Raw genomic sequence first — 23,856 nt, forward strand, 5'->3', positions numbered from 1 at the left:
AAAATGTTGCTGTCGTATTAAAGATTAATTCATGATCTTCTCATACATGACTCCGATCCATAATATTCTCATATTTTGGAATAAATAGTGCATTGGCTTGTAAATGTAGTTAGTGAAAAGGAAAGTACAAAAAAAATTGGGATAAAATGAAACGAGGCGTAAGAGAATTGAGAGCCTGAGAGGAGCAGTGAGCTGTCATAACAACATGCCATCACACACACACACACACACACACACACACACACACACACACACACACACACACACACACACACACACACACACACACACACACACACACACACACACACACACACACACACACACAGGCGCGCTGCCAGCTGTTGACTCGACAGATCGGAGGTGTACTCAATGCCCCGGTTCATACCCCCTCTGGCCCCCGTCCATTGATTCTGAAGTGTCTGAGGTGACGGAGTTTATCAAAGCTCCTGCTGTTTCACACACACACACACACACACACACACACACGCACACACACACACACACACACACCCTCCTCTGCAGCAGCACCTAATCATGCTTCATATGTGTGTGTATCTGCTCCTCCAGGACTACTTCACAGATCTGATCACCAACGACAGCACCAACTTCTTCCGCATGTCGAAGCGGATGTTCCCCCACCGGCCTGTGATGATGGTCGTGAGTCACGCCGCCCCTCATGGTCCCGAGGATTCAGCCCCGCAGTACGCCGAGCACTTCCCAAACGCTTCCCAACACATGTGAGTAGCGTCATATTGTCATGTGTGCACTCATCAGGACTTCTATATGGACTTTAAAGCATGAGACATGAACGTAAAGGGTCATCTTTACATCCAGAGTCAATAATACAGATGCACTCATGTATAGCCCAACGTTAGCCTTTAGCTGTTTGTAGGACAGTTCTTACTTCTCTCCCGCGTCCTCTCACTTTCTCCCCCACTTAACATTCCCCTCTGTCTGTTTGCTCTTCGTTTCTGTCTCTCTATTGTCTCCCCCCTCCTCCCCTCCTCCCTCCCCACTTCCTCATGCTGTCCATATCAATCAGTATTTTCTCCCCGGGGCTCTTGGGATGAGAGGAATGCATTGTGTGTGCAGAGGAACACCCTTTGTGACATTATTAATGTATTTATAGCTCCAGCCTCGGGGGTTAGCGTGGCGTCTGATCCCCTCTCTCTAATTGGGGTGACTTCTGAGTGACGTGTGTGTGTGTGTGTGTGTGTGTGTGTGTGTGTGTGTGTGTGTGTGTGTGTGTGTGTGTGTGTGTGTGTGTGTGTGTGTGTGTGTGTGTGTGTGTGTGTGTGTGTGTGTGTGTGTGTGTGTGTGGTGTGTGTGTGTGTGTGTGTGTGTGTGTGTGTGTGTGTGTGTGTGTGTGTGTGTGTGTGTGTGTGTGTGTGTGTGTGTGTGTGTGTGTGTGTGTGTGTGTGTGTGTGGTCTCAGGCTGCAGCTGATTAACTTCATGGTGGATTCACTCTCAGGTTTATCCTTTTATAGTGGGGTGGAAAGAATGACGGAAAGATGTGAAACATGTCCGTCCAAGTTCCTCTGTCTTTTTGCAAAGTCTTTAAATATAAGACGCTCCCTTTGATATGATATAAAAGACAGGAAAGCAGCAATTCTCTATAATTTAAAGGCTTAAAACTAAATGTTTAGCATGAATAATCGCTTCACATTTGAATTATTATCGCAAAATCTGTCCATTTGTCTTCTGTCGATTAAAGGTTGCAGGTTTAAGGTCATGCACTAAAGGAAAGACGTGAACATAATAAAGTAAAATGTCAAAAGGGATGATTTTAAATATTTAATTGTAGTGCAAACCTAAAGATTATCACTTAATTATGATAAAACAAAGACAAGATCAATATTTGAGCGGCTAAAAAACTGCATTTTCTGACATTTCTGCATGAAAAACGACCGATTATCCAAAAAAAATGTGTTGATACTTCATCGACTAATGGATGTGTGTGTGTGTGGTGTGTGTGTGTGTGGTGTGTGTGTGTGTGTGGTGTGTGTGTGTGTGTGTGTGGTGTGTGTGTGTGTGTGTGTGTGTGTGTGTGTGATATGTGTGTGTGTGTGTGATATGTGTGTGTGTGTGTGTGTGTGTGTGTGTGTGTGTGTGTGTGTGTGTGTGTGTGTGTGTGTGTGTGTGTGTGTGTGTGTGGTGTGTGTGTGTGTGTGTGTGTGTGTGTGTGTGTGTGTGTGGGCGAGACTTTGTGGCGTTGTAACTTCTCGAAGGAGCTCATAAATCAGCCTCAACGTGTGACAGCAACAATAGCAGGAGGTTTGATGATAATGTCGTTAACATTCCTCTCTGGAGGTGTCTCTTCTCTCAGAGAGTGTGTGGACGTTATATCTTCTCAGTTTGATGGATCACTCGGAGATTGTCATGTTTTTATTTGATTGTATTTACTTGTTTAAAATGAAATTTGTTTTAGGTTGACTTACTAAATCTTTCCAGGGACTTCAGATGAAAAATATCTTCTTGTGAGGTTCACAGAGATGTTGATGAACTGTCCCTGTTAAATAAATGAATGAGGTGGCAGGTGTGACCTCTCCTATAGATTCCCTCCTTGGTTCCTCTGACCTCTGAATTCCTGCTGCTCTGGTGCCCAGGGCCCCCTTACCTTTGGTGGCCCAGTGCCCAGAAACAGGTCCCTTTTGTGGGGCTTATTAGACCGCCGGGCCGCCGGGTGAAGAGTTCAGAGTCGGCACAAAGAGGAGAGGAGACGAGAGGGCAGGAAGCAGTTCAGGGATTCAGAGACGCTCAAAACCAGGGATTGATTAAGTCCTCAGGCTGCAGGGTGTACTTACTGAGGAGGGGCGGTTAGAGTTTGTTTAGGACGAATAACGGCTAGTTCAAAGCGCAGTATTTGGTGTCTTCTGATGCACAATATGGATTATTTTCAGCTGGCACCAACAATACCCAGTCAGTATGCAAGGTGCAGATATTCCAGAAGTTTTAGGGCTTTTTTAAGCATTCTTTTTTAGATGATAATCGGGATTATATGCAATTATGTTTGATAGGATAGTGGTATCTTATTTTGCATCCTTTACACACTACTCTATAGTTCATCCCATCTTAAGTTCACAGTTCATTCTGCAGACAGGTGAACAGCGTCTCCCCCCTCCTCTTACTGAAGAGGACATTCACTATTTTCACAACATCCCTCAACACTTCCCAAACCACCTGAAACATACTCGACCAAACACAAAACATCCCGGCCTCTTCCTCGTCTCTTTCAGTCACTCTCCATCTCATTTCTTCATCTTCCACCATTTCATTCTGTTCAAAGCGTGCGACAGGAACCACATTTCACTTTTCCTCCCACAAAATCATCTTCAGGTTGATTTAGGATCCAAGTTTTAAGACAAATATACAGGATTTTTGACTTTTTCTGTACCCTTTTCCCCCTTTTGTAGTACGCCCGCCTACAACTACGCCCCCAACATGGACAAACACTGGATCATGCAGTACACCGGCCCCATGAGGCCGATCCACATGGAGTTCACCAACTTCCTGCACAGAAAGAGGCTGCAGACGCTCATGTCGGTGGACGACTCCGTGCAGAAGGTACGTGTTTTTATAAATGCACCGGCCAAACCGGAGAGTTTTCTGTCACAGTCTAGAGGGAACAAATCATCCACAACCATCATTCAGGAGTTTGTTTTACTAAGTTTGTGTCTCTCCTAAATCCACTGAAAGTTAACAATACATATCGCCTCATTTGCATGTTTAAATATAGCATCTCAGAAAACTTGTAATATAAAATATAATTGTGTTAATGTCAGTAATGAAGTGAGGGACTTTCATGGTGATATCTGTTAGTGACATTTCTTACCCTATCCACCATGTATGCATTTTTCAGGATTTTCTGTAGTTTCTCTAAAAGTCTTTCCCCGACCCTCCCTCGTGTTTCCTGTCAGGTGTTTGACATGCTGGAGGAAACTGGAGAGCTGGACAACACGTACGTCATCTACACGGCGGACCACGGATATCACATCGGGCAGTTTGGGTTGGTGAAGGGGAAGTCGATGCCGTACGACTTCGATATCCGAGTGCCGTTCTTCCTGAGAGGACCGAACATCGAGCAGGGCGCCGTGTAAGTCTGCGAAACAACGAGTCATTTTCACAGGGTTTAGTCTTGGAGGCATATATCTTATTAGAGTATCATGAATTACATCATTTTGCCCCATTTGATATTCCGTGCATTTACCAAAAATGTACTTTAATGCTATTTTAAAGCAGAGGAAGAGACCCAATCGCCTCTAATGAACGGCACTGGGCAGCCCATCTCTCTCTGTGTTGTTTCTTCGTTAATCCTGGTTCCTTGGATGTGCTTTTATGAATTTCCCAGCATGCATTTCATCCGTTCCCTCCCTGTCTGTGTGCAGGAACCCTCACATGGTGCTGAACATCGACCTGGCCCCCACCATCCTGCACATCGCCGGCCTCGACCCCCCCCGCCGACATGGATGGGAAATCCATCCTGAAACTGCTGGAGCAGGACCGGACTGGAAACAGGTCAGTTTGTTATCTGCTCCCTGTTTGTTTGTTTGTTTGTTTGTTTGTTTACCATGTAAAGCAGCCTTGGGTCTCTATAGTCAGAGAGAGTTTGATGTGTGTAGCAGCTCTGCCTTTCTGGAGTAAACTCACATGTAAGGCTATTGGGCCAACTCCACCAATCAGGAGGAGACAGCCACGGCCATTGCCGTTCTAAAGCGCTGGAGACGCTGTAGTACATATGCCAGGCCTGTAGGTGGCGCTGTTCTCACTGAATCTGCCCAGAGCTAGAAATTGTCAAATTGAGCGAAATGAGGCATGGCTAAAATGCATGATCTGTTTGGTATTTTGAAGAAAAAATATGCCTTATATAGGTATGGTCCTATACTATATTATTCAAATATAGCATGATAGGTCCACTTTAAGGTATTTTTAAAGCAAAATTGTCTCAAAAGTTGAGATTTTCTTTTGTTTTTCTCAGTTTTTTCTCATATTATATCAATATGTTTGGGTTTTGGACGAACACGAGACATTTGAACAGATCTCCTTGGACTTTGAGGAACTGGGATGGACATTTTTCGTTTTTACAAACGAAGAATGTATAAAATAATCTGCAGTTAATAATCAATATAATAGTTAGTTGCAACCTTACAAAGTAAAAAAAAGTAATATCACACCTACATATTTTTTTTGATGTGTCTGCAATGCTCACAACAGAGAGTCTCACTGGGAACGGTCCCAGTCCATCAGAGAGAACTGGGACAGTATATTTAATGCTTCAATATAATGACTATCCCCTCCTTGCTGTCACTCGGTGATTGCCAAGTCAGATGAGTTTCATAAACTTTGTGCCTTTTGTTTTCCCAGATTCAAAACCAACAAGAAACCCAAAGTCTGGAGGGACACATTCCTGGTGGAGCGAGGGTGAGATGTCCTTCTTTCTTTATCCCTTTTTCCTCACCGCAGACACATCCATGTCCCTGCAGAGTGTGTGTCCTGCAGAGTGTGTGTCCTGCAGAGTGTGTGTCCTGCAGAGTGTGTGCTTTACTTTCTACTTCTCACATGTTGAACACAAATACCTGTACTTTCTACTTCTTACATTTTGAACACAAATACCTGTACTTTCTACTTCTTACATGTTGAACACAAATACCTGTACTTTCTACTTCTTACATGTTGAACACAAATACCTGTACTTTCTACTTCTTACATGTTGAACCCAAATACCTGTACTTTCTACTTCTTACATGTTGAACACAAATACCTGTACTTTCTACTTCTTACATGTTGAACACAAATACCTGTACTTTCTACTTCTTACATGTTGAACACAAATACCTGTACTTTCTACTTCTTACATGTTGAACCCAAATACCTGTACTTTCTACTTCTCACATGTTGAACACAAATACCTGTACTTTCTACTTCTTACATGTTGAACACAAATACCTGTACTTTCTACTTCTTACATGTTGAACACAAATACCTGTACTTTCTACTTCTTACATGTTGAACACAAATACCTGTACTTTCTACTTCTTACATGTTGAACACACATACCTGTACTTTCTACTTCTTACATGTTGAACACAAATACCTGTACTTTCTACTTCTCACATTTCCCAAACAGGCTGGTTCCTTTAGTTTGAATGTGTGTTTGGTGGCGTGATCATTATTATTTAGAGTCATTGCGTGCCTATTGATTTGAACACGATCCGTGTATCCATCATTTCCTGGTCTTCTCTAAAGAAGAGGGACCAATGAAAACGTTGTCATGTTGCCGTTGTTCAGCATGGAAACATTCATTAGCTAACAATGACATTATTGTTCTATTAATATAAAGGGAGGTCAGGTACTCTTTAAAACAGCTGCTAGTTATGGGTACTTTTTACTGAAGTACATTTCAAAGCCTCTTTACTTTGACTTGAGTAAAGAAGTTTAGTCAGTACTTCTACTTTCACCAGAGTACTTTTTAAACACGAGTCTGTGTACTTCTACTTGAGTAAAGAAGTTTAGTCAGTACTTCTACTTTTACCAGAGTATTTTTAAACACGAGTATCTGTACTTCTACTTGAGTACAGGATGTGTGTACTTCTACTTGAGTACAGGATGTGTGTATCTCTGGTTGTGTGTCACACTATCCGAACACTTCGATGAACCCGGGGTGTGTGAACGCTCCTCGAGACGTTCGTTCTCCGCTTCCTGCCCACAGTCTGCAGGGACCAGGTTTTAATATTCACAAATGTTTAGTAGACGGCAGGCGACATTCGATGAAGAAAAACAAGCCCAGTCTTTGTCCTCTGCACGCGATCGGGGACGTAAACCTGACTTGTTAAACCGAGACAGACGGAAGAAAGCGAGACACGCAAAACAAACAAAGACAGGATGAAGTTACCTGAGGAATGAGAGGATCAGGATGCAGAGCTTCAACAAGACTGCTTTCTTTGTGGAAGACGCCATCACACACAGCCTGTCAGCTTTTAGTGTCACTTAGTGTCTCCATGTTGCAGAAAACAACACCTCTGCACGCTTTTGAGCTGTGGTCGTGCCAGGAGAGGAGAAGCTGCAAGTCTTTGCACGATAAAGCAGGTCCTTAAGTCTGGCTTTAGGTCTGAAGTACAAGGTGTAGTCCTTCAAACTAATGTTCTGCTGCTGCATTTGATCAAGAGGGTCCTAAGAAGTATTGAATCAGTTGAATGCATTGTTAACCTGGTTTTCTGAACAATAATTGATCTGACGCTGACCCCCTTCTTGCAGGAAGATCCTGAGGAAGAAGGAGGACTCGGTGACCCCGCAGAACACCAACAGCCTCCCGAAATACAAGAAGGTGATGGAGACGTGTCAGCAGGCAGAGTTTCAGACGCCCTGCCAGCAGCCAGGACAGGTACTAACACAAAACAATATTAGATCCTTCATCAAATGTAAGAAGACACATGCGTTGGCTTCAACTTATATTTCAATGCTTAACTTTAACTATGTATGTAAAGCAGTATTTTGTAACTTACTCGTCAAAGGGTCAAGTTAGACACTCAGTCCAGATTTATGTCTGCTACTATTGGATCCCTACTCGTGCATTATCATCTCACTTTCAGCTGCTCTTGTTCTTGATGAAACTATCAAACTGTAATGATCTGATGTTTTACAGACTGTACGTGGTTCATCCTTGTTTGTCATGCTTTGCTTTCTGTTATTTTGTTCATGTCTGTCTGTAAGACGTTGCTTATGTCGGCATCTCAAGGGGTTTCTCCTAATACATACATTTCTATCTCTATATAAACGCACCTCCCTGCACATGGAAACCCTTTACGCTGCATCCTAATTGGACCATTTGTGCATGAATCTGTTCCCTTTCATCTGCGCCCTTTAATGCGTCTGCAGCTCTCGGACCTGAACAATACAAATTGTTACAAGTCTCGGGTTAGCGTTAAATGACGGGAGCGCTAATGCAACCCAGATCCAGTTTATAGTCACATAAACGTGTGTGTGTGTGTGTGTGTGTGTGTGTGTGTGTGTGTGTGTGTGTGTGTGTGTGTGTGTGTGTGTGTGTGTGTGTGTGTGTGTGTGTGTGTGTGTGTGTGTGTGTGTGTGTGTGTGTGTGTGTGTGTGTGTGTGTGTGTGTGTGTGTGTGTGTGTGTGTGTCAATCGGTTATTGAAGGCAGCAGTGCGGCGCGGCACCTGTAATAGTGCTAACTTTGAACCATGTGTTCTTCTAACTGTACTTATTTAAACATCATGATATGTTTCTGCATACGTTCGGTTTAACATGACCTCCGTGTGTGTGTGTGTGTGTGTGTGTGTGTGTGTGTGTGTGTGTGTGTGTGTGTGTGTGTGTCAGCTTTACCTAAGTCACAGAATACACAAACTAACTAACAAATTGCATCAAAGTTAAACAAACAACTCCCAGATTCTGCAAAGTAAGAAAAGTGTTTTTGTCAATGGAGTGTGTTGGTTTGACAGAGTATGGACCTTCAGTTCACTTCAGACAGTCTTTTCTTGCAGCAGAAATATTCAAAACACATCAAATATGCACGAGTACTTCATACAACACTCCACTTGAACACATCTGTACTAACCCTTTGACCCCTCTGTCACATATAAACCAATATATGGTTATATAATATATCAATATATACATGAGAAACAAACATGTAACATCACAGCAGGATCAGTGAGAGCCGCTCAAAGAGCCTTCAGCGTGATCTGATCTGTTGCTCTGTGTTCACTGAGAGGACAGACTGGAGCACAGAGGATGCTTCATTCTGACGTTATATATATTATTATATCCTCTCTGCACGTGTGTCTCAACTCCAGAGCTACGCAGCGGCAGAAATTAGCCTCGCTCTCTCTTCCTGCTGCGAGTAAATATTGAGACTCGGAGGAAGTAGTGGAGTATTTACACAACGACTCAGATCAGAGTGAGCGTGATACGGGGTCTCCTCTTATATGTTCTTGACAGACGATGGGTGTCATGTTGGTTTATCTTTCCCACTGCTTTTGGACGCTGGTTTTCCCCACACGCTGAGATACCCCTGAACTATCCGTCTCTCACGGAGACTTTAAGTTTCTGCTGAGATTTAAGAAGCAATACGTTTTCTATCTTTATGAAGTACATTTCATGTTCTGTTTTCATGAGTTAAGCTGGTTTTACGGAGAGGGAAGCTGACATGTTCCTAACTCTTTAACCAAGGAAATATCTCCTGACTCTTATCCAATTAACGTAGCTAGCATTAGCCGCAAAAGTCACTAGGTGTTGTGCCAAACGTAATGGGGGAAAAAGTGATAAATCAGGGCTGAAGACTTTTCTTTTTGCTGCTGCCTTTTATTAAATCAAATAACTATCTATATGTTATATGAACTGGCTATTCATTCTTGCATTTAATTACCTCTCATGTATTTTGTCTGGTTTTAATGGTGTTTTATTGATTTCCTAATGAAGGAGAGAGAGAGAGCTTCATGATTTGTCTCCATGTTCTTGTTGTTTAATCCCCGCTGTATTTGTGTTTTGCAGAAGTGGCACTGTGTGGAGGAGATCTCTGGGAAGTGGAGGATCCAGAAGTGTAAAGGAGGGTCTAAGGAGGGCTCCAGGAAGAGGGTCCGCAGCCTGAAGCCCTCCTTCAGGGAGCCTGCCTGCGACTGTGGAGACGCTCTGATCAAATCCTCCAGACCTGAGCGCCGTGCACACCGTCAGCTGAGCGGACAGCGTGAGCACACACACACACACGCACACGCACACGCACACACACACACACACACACACACACACACACACACACACACACACACACACACACACACACACACACACACACAGAGTTGAACTCTAGTATTTTTTGCAGACGTTACTGCTTTGGTTTTATGAAGTGATGATGGTTTTGTAGGAATAGATTTGCAGAAGATCAAACCCTGACTTCCTGTGTCTGATTATTTAAGCTCCAAAGAGAGACACACATCCTGAAAATGCAAACATCCGGCTACAAGTCTGGCAATTTGTCCTTGTGGAGGCACATTTGTGGCGCAGTGGATAGAGCGTTGGTGTTGGGATCAGGGGGTCCCAGGTTCAAACCCCACTGCAGTCAGCATGTCGTTGTGTCCCTGAGACACTTCACCCCAAAGTGCTCCTGTGGGGATTGTCCACAGTATTGAGTATGTAAGTCGCTTTGGATAAAAGCGTCTAACAAGTAACATGTAATGTAAAAAATGTAATGTCCTGTGGATGTTCCTGTGAGTGCTGCTGGGAAAGTGGGATCAAAAGATCTGGCGCCCTCTAGTGTTGCTTAGAAATAATGCAGCTGAAATATGGAAATTGATGAAAATGCACGGCGTAAAATGTGGGCATAATAAGATAAGATAGGACTTTATTTATCCCGAAGGAAATTGTTGTGCTAGTCACAAAAATACAATAAACACAACAGCACAATAATAATAAAACTGTACACTAACAATAACTAATTAAATAACTACAGGAAACGTAGACGGTCACATCATTCATGTAAAAAACTGTACAGTGACGAGCAGTGCAACAAAAACATAGTGTCAGATCCGTAATTGCACGTTATTATAGAAATGTATTTATAATATTGCACATGTTATATCGCAGAGTGTGTTTCGTAATCATGGTCCTGGTATTTATATTGCACGTAGATAATACATATAATATAAATAATATATAAGTATAATAATATACTCATAAATCATGTCTTGACTGAATTTCCCTCCAGGTTTCCGGCCTCGTTTCGTTCACACGCGTCAGACTCGCTCTCTGTCGGTGGAGTTTGAAGGTCAAATCTATGACATTGACCTTCAGGCGGACGATCAGACAGCCGTGAGACGACGATCCATCTCCAAACGTCACTATGACAACGACCCCAATGACCCCGACGACCCCCACAACCTTGAAATGCTCCCAGGGTCAGACGGATCAGAGGAGATGCTCTCAGACGACACCAACGCTGTGGGGTACATGACCTCTGTGAAGGTCACACACAAGTGAGTAAAGTGTGTGTGTGTGTGTGTGTGTGTGTGTGTGTGTGTGTGTGTGTGTGTGTGTGTGTGTCACAAGGGCAGTGTGTGTGTGTGTCACGATGGGCAGTGTGTGTGTCAGGAGGACAGTGTGTAACAGGTGTGTGTGTCAGGAGGGACAGTGTGTAACAGGTGTGTGTGTGTCAGGAGGACAGTGTGTAACAGGTGTGTGTGTGTCAGGAGGACAGTGTGTAACAGGTGTGTGTGTGTCAGGAGGACAGTGTGTAACAGGTGTGTGTGTGTCAGGAGGACAGTGTGTAACAGGTGTGTGTGTGTTCCAGGTGTTACATGCTGATGAACGACAGTGTTCACTGTGAGAGAGAAATCTACCAATCCCCCCGAGCCTGGAAGGACCACAAGAGCTACGTGGACCAGGAGGTGAGACACACACACACACACACACACACACACACACACACACACACACACACACACACACACACACCTTCTCCAGGTTTCTCATTCAATCAGTATTTAGATCAAATATAATTTAAGGCGTAAAAAACACTTTTTTGTTTTACAAAATTGAAATTGAATTATATTTTTCAGACTAAAACATCACCTATTTCCACCTAGTTGGAATTTGTATTAATTTTGCATGTGAAATATATATATTTAATATATGGGAAATCATGTATATGATATTGTTCTGTCCACTATGTATAGTTTAATGATTTGTTATACTCTCATAAAGACTTGTTATCTTGCCTGATGTGTGTGTGACACACTGTGAGCTCATCATTAATTGAGAGTATTTCTCCATATTTAATTCCAGATTGAAGCCCTTCAAGACAAAATCAAAAACCTCCGCGAGGTGAGAGGACACCTGAAGAGGATCCGACCTGAAGACTGTGACTGTGGGAAGAAGAGGTCAGTGTTTCACCTCAAACTTACTTCCTGCACACACAGAAACGTGACATATATGTTGTTTTGGAGCTGATACAAAGCCCTGTAGAAGTCCACACCTTCAACCTGCCTGCTCCTTAGTCTGTGTCTCTGTGTGTGAAAGCAGCTATGTTAGCAAAGGAGACAGAAACAAGGCTCAGAGAGTGAAGAGCAGGAAAGATCAACTCCATCCCTTTAAGTGAGTTCCCCTTTAACCCTCGCTCTGTAGCCGTTACATCATCATCATCTTCCTCTCTGCATGCCCACTGAAACATCACCTTCATCACATGTGTGTGTGTGGCTGCAGCATGTGTGTGTTCTGTGTGTGTGTAGCTGCAGCATGTGTGTGTGTGTGTGTGTGTGTGTGTGTGTGTGTGCGTGTGCGTGTGTGTGTAGCTGCAGCATGTGTGTGTGTGTGTGTGTGTGTGTGTGTGTGTGTGTGTGTGGCTGTAGCATGTGTGTGTAGCTGCAGCATGTGTGTGTGTGTTCTGTGTGTGTGTGTGTAGCTGCAGCTGAGACGACAGATGCATGGCTGGAAATGATGCATGGAAACACAGAGATGTATTTATTTATATAACGTACACATTAATATATATTTCTATAAGTAGCTGGAGGTAAGTCACTCTAAAAACACATTTCATTTAAAATAACAAGTCAATCAAATCAGTGCAAACATGCTATAAAAACAATCAAATCGAACACACTGTAGTTTGTCATATCGTCAAATATCCATTGTTGTACGTTTTTTAGCGTTTCATGTTCTTTTGTATATTTAAATGTGGTTTAAATACATGTCTGTAGTCTTTTTTTAACCCTAAATAGTATATTTTAGACCTACTTTCACAACGTATTGTCTTACGTTGTTTAAGTTTGCCTCTCCAGAAACTAAAGCTCATGTCCTTGTTAGTGTAAACCTGGCAATGAACTCCATTGTGATGAAACACACAGAGAGTACACACAGGAGGCAGCAAACAGAGCTCCACAGAAACCGGGGCTGATGGGTAATCTAGTCCCGTTGTTTCTGCAGGGAAGCGGCGCAAGACAACGACGGGAATTCTCAGCTTTACAACGAGATCCGGCGGAAGAAGAAGGAAAGGAAAGTGAAGAAGAGAGCGAAGAAAGGAGACGACTGCAGCCTCCCAGGACTCACCTGCTTCACTCACAACAACGACCACTGGGCCACCGCCCCCCTGTGGACATGTGAGTGGACTGACTACCCACCATGCAATCTGCTTTTTGGGTTCATGCATAATGGCGTAAATACGTTTGTTAGTAGTTGAACCTCTCAGCTCCTATAAGAATATGTTTTAAAAGGTGTGTGTGTGACGAAAGCTGACAAAGAACATAGCATTAAAGTCCATTTAAACCACATGTTCACTTCCTGTTAGAGTTTGAAATTGGGTTTTGTGACGGTTACAATTCAGGAAATTACTATTAGGTCGTCGGCTGAAGTTGGTTAAAGGACTAAACTTAATGAAAGTGAAAAAATAGTTAATATATGATGTTGATACAGCCATGTGTGTCTTCTTTAACCTGGTTTAATCAAATAAAAATGACTATAAACACCATTTTATTAAAGAAAAAGGTGGATTTGAGTCGAAACCATTACCGTCTCCTCTGAAGCTAAGAGAGGGGACATGCTACATACAGCGTTATTAATGTGTGTGTGTGTGTGTGTGTGTGTGTGTGTGTGTGTGTGTGTGTGTGTGTGTGTGTGTGTGTGTGTGTGTGTGTGTGTGTGTGTGTGTGTGTGTGTGTGTGTGTGTGTGTGTGTGTGTGTGTGTGTGTGTGTGTGTGTGTGTGTGTGTGTGTGTGTGTGTGTGTGTGTGTGTGTGTGTGTGTGTGTGTGTGTGTGTGTGTGTGCACGCACAGTGGGGGGCTTCTGCGCCTGCACCAGCTCCAACAACAACACCTACTGGTGTCTGAGGACCATCAACGAGACGCACAACACGCTCTTCTGCGAGTTCTCCACCGGATTCCTGGAGTACTTTGACCTCAACAACGACCCCTACCAGGTCAGGGTCAAACTCTCTCACTCTGATCTTCATCCCTCTCTCTATCGAGGAGCTCTCTTTGGTCATTTTGAAGGTTTTAGTGGAAATAGCATCATGTATTTCCTCCTGCTCTTTCTAGAGACTGATGAACTCACAGCTACAACGTGATGACATTAAAACTGACTTGTATGTAAATAAAACACAAATATTTGCACAAAAATCTTTAAAAAGTCAGTAAGATTGTGCGATAAAAATATCAAATTAAATAAAAAATATTTATATAAATGTTACATTAAGTTGAGTTACATTTAAATGTAATAAATATACAAATAAATTGAATATAAACATGTATACTGTATAACATAAGAAGGTATGGAGTAAATACAAAATGTATAAATAAAATAGTGGATTTTTCTTTGTAAAAATATGCAATAAAAATGTAATTAACTCATTTGTATAAAAAGACAAAACTGCAATACAAATGTTTTAATAATATACAAATATGTATAAAAACACAAGAAGTTAAAATAGAATTTGTATAAAAGAAAGATAATACAAATAAAAAAATATTTACAAAACCAAAATGCGTTAAACTAAAAATGTGCACATTGAACAGTACCAACAAAATATATATAGAAATGTGTGTATTAAGAAGATCGATGTGTGTGTGTGTTGCAGCTGACCAACACGGTGTACACGGTGGATCGGGACGTCCTGAACTCTCTTCACGCCCACCTGATGGAGATGAGGAGCTGTCAGGGACACAAGCAGTGCAACCCCCGCCCAAAAGGACCCGACGCAGGTAAACACTCACCTGCAGGAACTCTGCTACACACACCTGTCCGATATATAAAGTGTTACTCTGGGTTTAGAGGGAGGTGTTACTCTGGGTTTAGAGGGAGGTGTTACTCTGGGTTTAGAGGGAGGTGTCACTCTGGGTTTAGAGGGAGGTGTTACTCTGGGTTTAGAGGGAGGTGTCACTCTGGGTTTAGAGGGAGGTGTCACTCTGGGTTTAGAGGGAGGTGTCACTCTGGGTTTAGAGGGAGGTGTCGCTCTGGGTTTAGAGGGAGGTGTCACTCTGGGTTTAGAGGGAGGTGTTACTCTGGGTTTAGAGGGAGGTGTCGCTCTGGGTTTAGAGGGAGGTGTCGCTCTGGGTTTAGAGGGAGGTGTCGCTCTGGGTTTAGAGGGAGGTGTCGCTCTGGGTTTAGAGGGAGGTGTCGCTCTGGGTTTAGAGGGAGGTGTCGCTCTGGGTTTAGAGGGAGGTGGCCGTACAGACTGAAACAGACTCACACACTCAGAGTGGGACGAGAGGACGGAGATGCATGCTGATATAGATTATACATGTCTCAGTGTCGTCTCCTGCTGTGTGTGCAGTCTGTTTCAGTCTCAGTGGTGTGTGTGTGTGTGTGTGTTAGTGTGTGTGTGTTAGTGTGTGTGTGTGTTTGCACATTATCTGCATGCTGCATGCCTCAGTGACGAATGCTGAATTTTTCAGGTGGAGGTCAAGGAGTCAAAATCCAGTCTTTTCTCTTGATGTTTGTTCAATGTTTACTTCAGGATCTCTCTCACACACACACACACACACACACACACACACACACACACACACACACACACACACACACACACACACAATTTCTACACTGTGGTATTACTCTACTTCTAGTACATTTGATCACATGTGACCCCTGCACTCTTTAAGGGAAACCCTGTTTATCTCCTCCTCTCCACCCTGCACAATGACTCTCTTCCTCCTCCAGATCTCTTCCTCTTCCTCTTCCTCTCCTCCTCCAATGATTGCCTTTCTCCGTAGGCAGTAGCAGTTGCATGCAGACTCTTCAGTGTGAATGACCTATAGTACCTCCCAATCAGACATTAACAATCGATTGCTTTTATTTCCCCGATCAGGAGGTAAAGATGGAGGCAGCTATGAGCCACACAGGTATCCACCCATTTTTGTTTCTCTTCAGTGGCTTTTTTCCCCCTTTAACACCTGCATGGGCTCAATCGCCTCATTCCCACTAATCCATCTGCCCCGTGGAGCTGCTGATGCATGCTGGGAAACGCTAACAGTAACATAATGGTTTTGTCTCATTGAAGCAGCTTCATGTTGTCTCGCTGTGTGGCGTCACTCTGCTTCAGAGCGCATTCACACAAGTCACTCATCAGAATCCATCTTGTTTTCTCACATGGCTAATAAAGTCATTATAGAGAGTTTACCTCCACCTGAGCATTAAGTGCACGTGAACACATGCATGAAACTGTATCATCCCACCATCATGCATCACATCTCACAGGGACTCGAACAGGAGACGTTTGGGGAATGATTTGAAGCAACAGCTAGTTTGCTAAATAAACGTTACTTACAGTTAACGGACAAGAAGGTTATTAACGGCGTCTTTTTAGGGCCATTGTAGGTAAAACATAATAACAATAACGATGCCCAAGTTAGGGGAAGAAAATAACTATCTGAATTTAGGACATTAAAAAAGTACATTTATGAGAAAAACTTGTGATAGTCTTTGATTATTAAAACATAATTATGCGTGAGAGATATAAGTAAAAAACGATCGGAAATGTAAGGTTTGTTTTTTTCCTCCGCCGGCTCTGCATTTGAATTGATATAATTAAAGCAGTCATCTTAAGAGGTACAAATTGAATAATCTCTGAAAGTAAAAAGTCATAAATATACAAGAAAAAATAACAAAATAACAAGCAAAAAACTGTAGATTTACTTCTTTCATCTCATGAGTGTTTTCTTTTCTAAAGATGTCTTTTGATAGTCAGGCTAGCTGTTTCCCTTTGCTTCCAGTCACTATGCTAAGCTAAGCTAACTGTCTGTTGACTGTAGCTTCATACTTACAGTTAAGGGCCATTAAAAGAAATAGACAAATACATAAATGAAAGCGGTACATTTATGAAAAGAAAAAGAACACCTTAATGAACAAAAACCTGTAAATTGAAAACGGTGAATTAACCAATTAAATCTGAGTTTCATTTTAGCATAATAGCCGCCTCTCTCTGGCTCTGTGTCTACACTTGAATCTCAAACACGTCATACCTCACTCTGAGTCATCCCTTTTAATATCACCTTCATCCACACATACACCACCTTGACCTCTGACCTCTGTTTCCGACACCTGCTTACCAGGCAGCAGCATGGGAGGTCAAAGAGGAGACCGAGCCTCTCCTTCCTGTGAGTCCGTCACACACACACACACACACACACACACACACACACACACACACACACACACACACACACACACACACACACACACACACACACACACACACACACACAGTAGCTGCAGCACGCTCACAAGCAAAGCCTAAAAGACGCTTATTTTCCCCCAAAATCTGCTGAAATTATTCTTTTAATTTGCATATTTCTTCCTGAAATCCTGCTCTTATTTCCCTGGGATAAACCAGCAGATCCTCTTATGTTTTTTTTTATTCCAGGTTGCCTGATTTATGCCGCTCACACCTTTTTTTTATTTATGTGCAGCTCAGCTCAGAACATCAGCATGTGTTTGCACTATGGCTTGAGGTGTGTGTGTGTGTGTGTGTGTGTGTGTGTGTGTGTGTGTGTGTGTGTGTGTGTGTGTGTGTGTGTGTGTGTGTGTGTGTGTGTGTGTGTGTGTGTGTGTGTGTGTGTGTGTGTGTGTGTGTGTGTGTGTGTGTGTGTGTGTGTGTGTGTGTGTGTGTGCGTGCTTCGCTGCATGACTTTTTGCAAATTGAACAATTGTACATATACTTCAAATAAAGTGCTTAATTGTGCAACTAATTGCAAATTTTAATTTACTTAAAATCAATAATTAAAATACTATCTAATACAAACTTGTGCAAAGTGCAATTCATCATTAACTACAGAACAAACAATGTCAATGAGTGAGAGCTCTTATTATTAAAATATTTGACACATTTAGGGAAAGTAATCTAAGTAACCTAAGATTTGAAAGGTCTCCTATCGTGCAAAATGCACTTTGTGATGTCTTTCATATATCAACATGTGACCCCAGAAAATAAAACCCTCTCTCTTTTCCTCCGTGCGCAAATCTCTGAAAACGGGGCTACACCGATGTGCCATCCGATATGACGTTATTTACGTCATATCGGATGGCACCCACGTGGTGGTATCAGAAACGTTGCCCGACGTAATATGGTCGGTGTTTACATTAGCATGGCTAACACTCAGAGCTAACCTGTACTGGAGAGCATGTGTGTGAAGAAGCAGGAAATAAAAAGGAACTCACCTTGTGGTGTAACCGGCAAGAGAGAAAGCCTTTGAGCTCCATACTGTTTCAGAGAGAATCCTTGATAATCCATGATATGGCGTTTCATCACGGCAGCATTTAGTTTAGACAGTAGCTGCTGGGTGGTCTGTTTGGTATTTTGAGCAAAACACTTCATAGACATGTTTTTTATATATTTTTATATATCTGAGACCTATGCTATTGCCTAAAAATAGCATGATAGGTGACCTTTAAGATTTATTTCGACCATTTGTAAGTATAAAATACTCGTTAAATAAATATTTAAATGACGCTCCTTTCATAATCAAATTAAATAACAGAACTTCAATTTGTAAAAATGTCACGTTTTTAAGAAGAGTCGTCCTCGAAGTTTAGGACATTAAAGCAGTGCATTTATGAGAAAAAAAATAACACATTAATGAACAAAAAACTGTAAATTGAAAACTGTTAATTAAGCAATTAAATCAGAGTTGTTTTTTTTACCATGCTAGCATTCCCTCGGCTTCCAGTCACTATGCTAAGCTAAGCTAACTGTCTGTTGGCTCCAGATCGCTTTTGCCTCTTTTTTCTGTTCTTTCTGCTTAAATAAATTGCCATGTTTGCAGTTTAGGAGCTGCCGCTTTGCTGCAAGACTCAGATTCTCTGTCTTTTCCTCACTCTGGTCTCTCTCTCTCTGCAGCTCTTCAGTTTGGGACGGACACCCGGGTTAAGTTGCCCAACCTGACGGAGGCGGGGGTTTGTTGGCAGGGTTTGGAGGATCTTTATCGCCTCAACGAGAGTCTTTTCGAGCGCCGGCCAAACTTCAGCCCCGGCCCCGACGACTGGCTCAACTTCCAGACGGACGTAGACAATATGTTTGCACTGCCACGCGTTTTTAAGAAACTCAAACTGGACGACTCCCCGAATCCAGAGCTAGGATCCGGATTCGGGGAGGGGGAGGGCAGCGGAAACGAGTTGGATTTGGACGTCACCCCCTCCCAAATCAGCACTCTCGCTGTTAACGATCTTCCCGAGAAAATGGCTAACAAATCGGGCCCAAAAAGAGACGTTCTTCCTCTGAGGACAAAGCAAATGGAGGAGATGGAGGGCGAGACGTTCAGTGGCAACGGGATGACGGAAATGGAAACGCATCACGACTCCCTGCTGCGTTTCCAGGAGGAAAGGGAGGAGGAAGACGAGGAGGAGGAAGACATTTTCCACGCCCAAAACCTCCTCCCTTTCTCCCCAAAAAGCGAGTATGAGGGCAGCGGCTCTCCGGCGTCCAATCAGAGTTAACGAGACATTCATAGAGACATGATTGATTGACAGACGCCACCTCAGTGTCAGAGTTGTATAATGAGTATTGCAATTTATTTTTCTACAGGTGCCTATTAGGAAAAACAGTGTTATTCTTTTTTTTTTCAAATATATATTTAGGAAAGAAAAAGCCTTAATGCAGCCGAGTGTTAAGAAGTGATTTGTTCCGTATGGATAACACCGCTTTAATATATGTTTTGATAAAAAACAACGAGTTTGAGTGGTCAAACCATCTCAGCTTTTTAAAAGGAAAGTTAGCAGCAGCTTCAGGTCATAAGTCCTCACACCCCTGCAGAGAGAAATAATCAATCTGACCCCATTTGCACTTTTTTAAAACTCTAATAAGACAATAGAATAATTCCCATCTATTTTATTCGTCATTTAAGGATTTTTTCATGCCGAAATGCTGCTTTAAATCGTCTTAAAGTGAATATTTTTATCAATATCCTCTGACATTTTACAGACCCAATCCTAAATACATTAATCATTTAATCAAGATATTTTTAAGATGAATTGATAATAAAAATGAGAGATGCAGCTCCTATTTGTATAGATTATTTCTATAGGGTTAGGGTTAGATACAACTAGATTAAAACATGTGGGGAAAGTCATATCTCTGTTTCACAAATAATTATAGACATGTATTTAAAATGTGCTTTTGTTTCAGTAACTGTGGACATTCACAGGACAGGTAATACATGATTTGAACGCTGGGATTTGCACGTAAAGTAAAATAATCCTCACCGGGTGTTAATGTTCATTCTGTCACTTTCTGTTGTAAATGTCACATTTTCCTCACGTGGTGTTTTCTGTAAAAACGAAAAGATTGTACCTACAGTCCTTAAAGTGAAATGTGGTTAAAGACGACGGCTTTATTCACTTCCTGTCTGTCCTTCATCTCGACCGTTAGAAATGTGTAAAAAGCTGCTGCTGTGCTTCTCTGTAACTTTCAGGACAGAAGCTGTTCAGAAATAAACGTTTCAACCTCCTCCGCCCCGTGTCCACGTGAGGTAGAAGTAGTAGAAGTAATAATAAGTGTAAGAATTGAGTCAGACGAGTCGTTTTCTTTCCGTTTTTTAATGACAAATATCAAGTTTCAAGGCTTTTGTAAACCAAGTGTTCACAAACATGAATCAGAGCTCCTCTTTCAGAGCACGAGGAAAAGCTCCTTAAAGCAAAATCCAGTCGTCTGAATGAACAGAAAGCAGCTGCAGGATCCTCCTCCCTCCCTCCCTTTATATATATATATATATATATATATATATAACGGTTTTAGCATCACTTAATGCAAGCTTACCAACGTTCAGTAAATACAAATGGATTTGCAAAGACCTGAGAGGCAAGTGTGGAACAAACGGATTTAATTTGTGATTTACGAACAGGTGAATTAAACGGTTTGCCAAGATATGTTATTTTTGTGAACCCTGTGTTCTGAATTTGACTTAAAAGCTGCTTTTATAGCCATAAGAAAGACAAGTTACATAAGTTTGACACACAATAAATATACCTTGTGTTAGTAGAAATAAAAATGACTTAAAAAAAATATCCTGTCAAATCACCTGTTTTTAAATCTTCACGTCTCACTTGCCTCTCAGGGCTTTTTATCTAAAATCCATTTTTACTCCAACTTGTTTATTTGGTATTTTATCAGAACAGAAGTCAATTAGCAGCTGTAATGAGTTAATAGAATAAATATAGGTTATTGTTCAAATAATCCTGCACCGGAGGAAGGGTGGAGAATCACTACAGAGGGAGAGAAGGGCATTCTGGGTAATATAACTTCATTTAAATGAGTAATCCCCCCCCCCCAAAAAAATACTGTTCAGACCCCGAAAGACAGATCATTTGTTGACATCTTTTTGAATTACAATGTAATGTTAGTTCATAAATATGCTTCTAACTAACTTGATAATACGCGCCATTAGCTCTGTAGATATTTACATGTCGATGATCCCTTATTATGAATATTTAATTTGAGGTACTAAGTCACGATAATACTAAACCAGTCAGAAAACCACATCTTGACTGCAGCAGACTCTGCGGTTCTTCCACTCAGGTTGAACTACTCAGGATATAAAACACAATAACTTGTTCCAGACTTTTCCTAATTCCCCTTTTAGGTAAAAGCACGTACTTGTACTCCAACAAAGTGTATTTTTTGCTAACATGAAAAAGGCTTTTCTCACTTTTCACAGGGAGGTTAATTTAAGACATTCAAGAAAATATAGTCAAAGAAAATTATACGATTCTAATAAAACTACATTTTTCAGACCTTTAATTTAATTCATTCAGCAGAAAGTAAATCTTTGGGAAACTGGATTATTAATGGACATTTTAACCAAGATTTAAGTCGGTCTGACACAACATTCACTGGCCTTCACACAATCATCTGCAGCCACCAGGGGGCGCCAGAGAGTTAATCAGACTCCTGCTGAAAGAAGCTTTAAATGCTCGCTGCACTACTTTCTTAAAAAGCCTACACTAGGAGAATAATACTATTTACATCTGGTGACCTTCAGTATGGAGAAGCCAAAGTGATGCATCCTTCTGTCGTACATTATAGACACCAATCGTTGTTTAAAAGTCGATTTTTAGAAACCTTTTCCACATCTTTTTGACTTACAGTAACTTCAGCACATGGTCAGAGAGGAGAGACCTGTCTTTACTTCACTCTGTAACAAAGTAGTGTGTAATGAAATCTAGATTGAATAGAAGTCGCTAAAGGCTAAGTGTCGGCTTTAAGCTACATGGTGACGTCACCAAGGCAGAGCAGACTGGCTTTCTTCAGCTAGCATTAGCATCGAGCTAGCTGTGTGTACACTGGCCGAAAAGCCTGAGAGGCACTGTTACAGAAAAGAGTAGATTTAAAACACTTTAGTCAGTTCTTAAGACCCAAAAAACAGCTGAGACGATCAGAGGAAGCTGATGTGTTCAAAGCGGGAGGAGAAGAAGGTAATACATACTTTTTAGAGCGCTTTTTCCTGGTGCTCAAAGACGCTTTACAGTATATGAAATCAGAAACAAAAAGAAAAGATGGAGAAGGAGGGTCTGTACGGGGGTCTTGCATAGTACAGTGAGAGAGTTGTGCTTTAGAGGCCGTTGTGATGGCGGCTCTTCGTCTGAAACAGGTTTTTAATGCCTTTAATAATGCCTCTTCCAGTAGCACCATGTGATGTCTTTGCATCAGCCCTTTGAAAGTGTGGCTGTGGAGCAGAAACACAAACAGGAAGAAGAAGGCACGTGTCACGAGGAATAAGGCGTGGCTTCAGATGTGGGTTGTGTGTATATATATATATCCTTAATTTAACCAGGTAAAAGTGTCATTGAGATCAAAATCTATTTTTCAAGAGCGACCTGGCCAGCATGAACAAAGCTGCAATAATAAGACGAGTAAGAGACTAGTAAAACACAACTGAAATGGCACAGTCAATATGCAACATAAAAGAAAACGTAAAAAAACTGCCACCATTTTTAAATGTCTTCAATTATGGGATATAAGAGCAATTACATCGACCAATGGATTCTTGTTCTCTGTCCTTTAAGATGGACTTGAATTCCTCCGAAGTGATCAAATCTGAGAGTTTCAGCTCCGACTGTATTCCAAGCATAAGGGGGCAGCATATTGAAAAGCTTTTTGTACCTAGTTCTGTTCTCAAATCGTACTACAGGACGTCTCAATGCACATAAACTCAACGCCAGGCACCAGAGAAGTCTTCCCCAAACACTGATTTACTTTAGCTAGCTTTGTACCTCACGTTATGGCTTTGAGGGCGTTTCCTGGGCAGCTCAGAGTGCTGTGTCCGCGGTGAAGAATCGGAGCGACGGCGGGAATAAAAATCGGACACGAACGCGTACGAGCGTGACTTTTTTGACCCCCAACGTGACAAATTAACTCGCTGACGGTGCCCAGAGGAGGCAGGCGCTCCGCTTGGCGATCCTCCTTGTGCTTGAGGGAGTACCAGGTGAGGAAGATGAAGATGAAACCGACGAATTTGAGGCTGGCGGCGAGGCCGAAGTAGACGAAACGAAAGGAGGTGACGTCGTATTCCCAGCAGGAGCCGTGCACGCCGCAGTCCTGCTGCCACAGCATGCACGTGGTGTCGATCACTGCGCCGAAGTAGATGGGGGTGGGGATGTAGGCTGAGAGAGAGAGAGGATTATTACATTTACTGAAAAAAACTCATAGTATAGTATGCTGAAATGTTGAGATTTATGAGGTATTATCCCCTTCCTCATCTTCAAAAAGGCATAGTATGTAGTTTGTCAGAAAGAATTCATAGTATAGCATGTTGAAAAAAGTAACATATGTAGTTCTTGTCCAAAAAGTCATAGTATAGTATAAGGTCGTTTTTTCAGAAAAAAGTCAGGCATCTCGAGAAAAATGCAAAACATAAATATGGTATGTTAT

At 42.1% G+C, this 23,856-nt stretch overlaps 2 protein-coding genes across 2 annotated transcripts in view; one reads left to right on the forward strand and one right to left on the reverse strand.

Annotated features, from left to right (window-relative positions):
* Nucleotides 1-20,436, forward strand: part of sulf1 (sulfatase 1) — a 26,894-nt gene extending 6,458 nt beyond the window's left edge. The window contains 16 exon segments of the mRNA XM_034115526.1: nucleotides 571-740; nucleotides 3,418-3,568; nucleotides 3,922-4,097; nucleotides 4,390-4,453; nucleotides 4,455-4,519; nucleotides 5,366-5,422; nucleotides 7,256-7,382; nucleotides 9,507-9,699; nucleotides 10,717-10,984; nucleotides 11,299-11,395; nucleotides 11,793-11,887; nucleotides 12,030-12,101; nucleotides 12,930-13,102; nucleotides 13,775-13,917; nucleotides 14,575-14,698; nucleotides 18,832-20,436. Of these exon segments, the coding sequence (XP_033971417.1) occupies nucleotides 571-740; nucleotides 3,418-3,568; nucleotides 3,922-4,097; nucleotides 4,390-4,453; nucleotides 4,455-4,519; nucleotides 5,366-5,422; nucleotides 7,256-7,382; nucleotides 9,507-9,699; nucleotides 10,717-10,984; nucleotides 11,299-11,395; nucleotides 11,793-11,887; nucleotides 12,030-12,101; nucleotides 12,930-13,102; nucleotides 13,775-13,917; nucleotides 14,575-14,698; nucleotides 18,832-19,427 (2,571 nt within the window). The 3' untranslated portion in view covers nucleotides 19,428-20,436.
* LOC117470693 (solute carrier organic anion transporter family member 5A1) overlaps nucleotides 19,475-23,856 on the reverse strand; it is a 43,568-nt gene continuing 39,186 nt past the window's right edge. The window contains exon 13 of the mRNA XM_034115525.1: nucleotides 19,475-23,588. Within this exon, the coding sequence (XP_033971416.1) occupies nucleotides 23,200-23,588 (389 nt within the window). The 3' untranslated portion in view covers nucleotides 19,475-23,199. The remainder of the gene's footprint in view (nucleotides 23,589-23,856) is intronic.

Source organism: Trematomus bernacchii, unplaced genomic scaffold (genome assembly GCF_902827165.1).
Source record: "Trematomus bernacchii unplaced genomic scaffold, fTreBer1.1, whole genome shotgun sequence".
NCBI classification, from domain to species: Eukaryota; Metazoa; Chordata; class Actinopteri; order Perciformes; family Nototheniidae; genus Trematomus; species Trematomus bernacchii.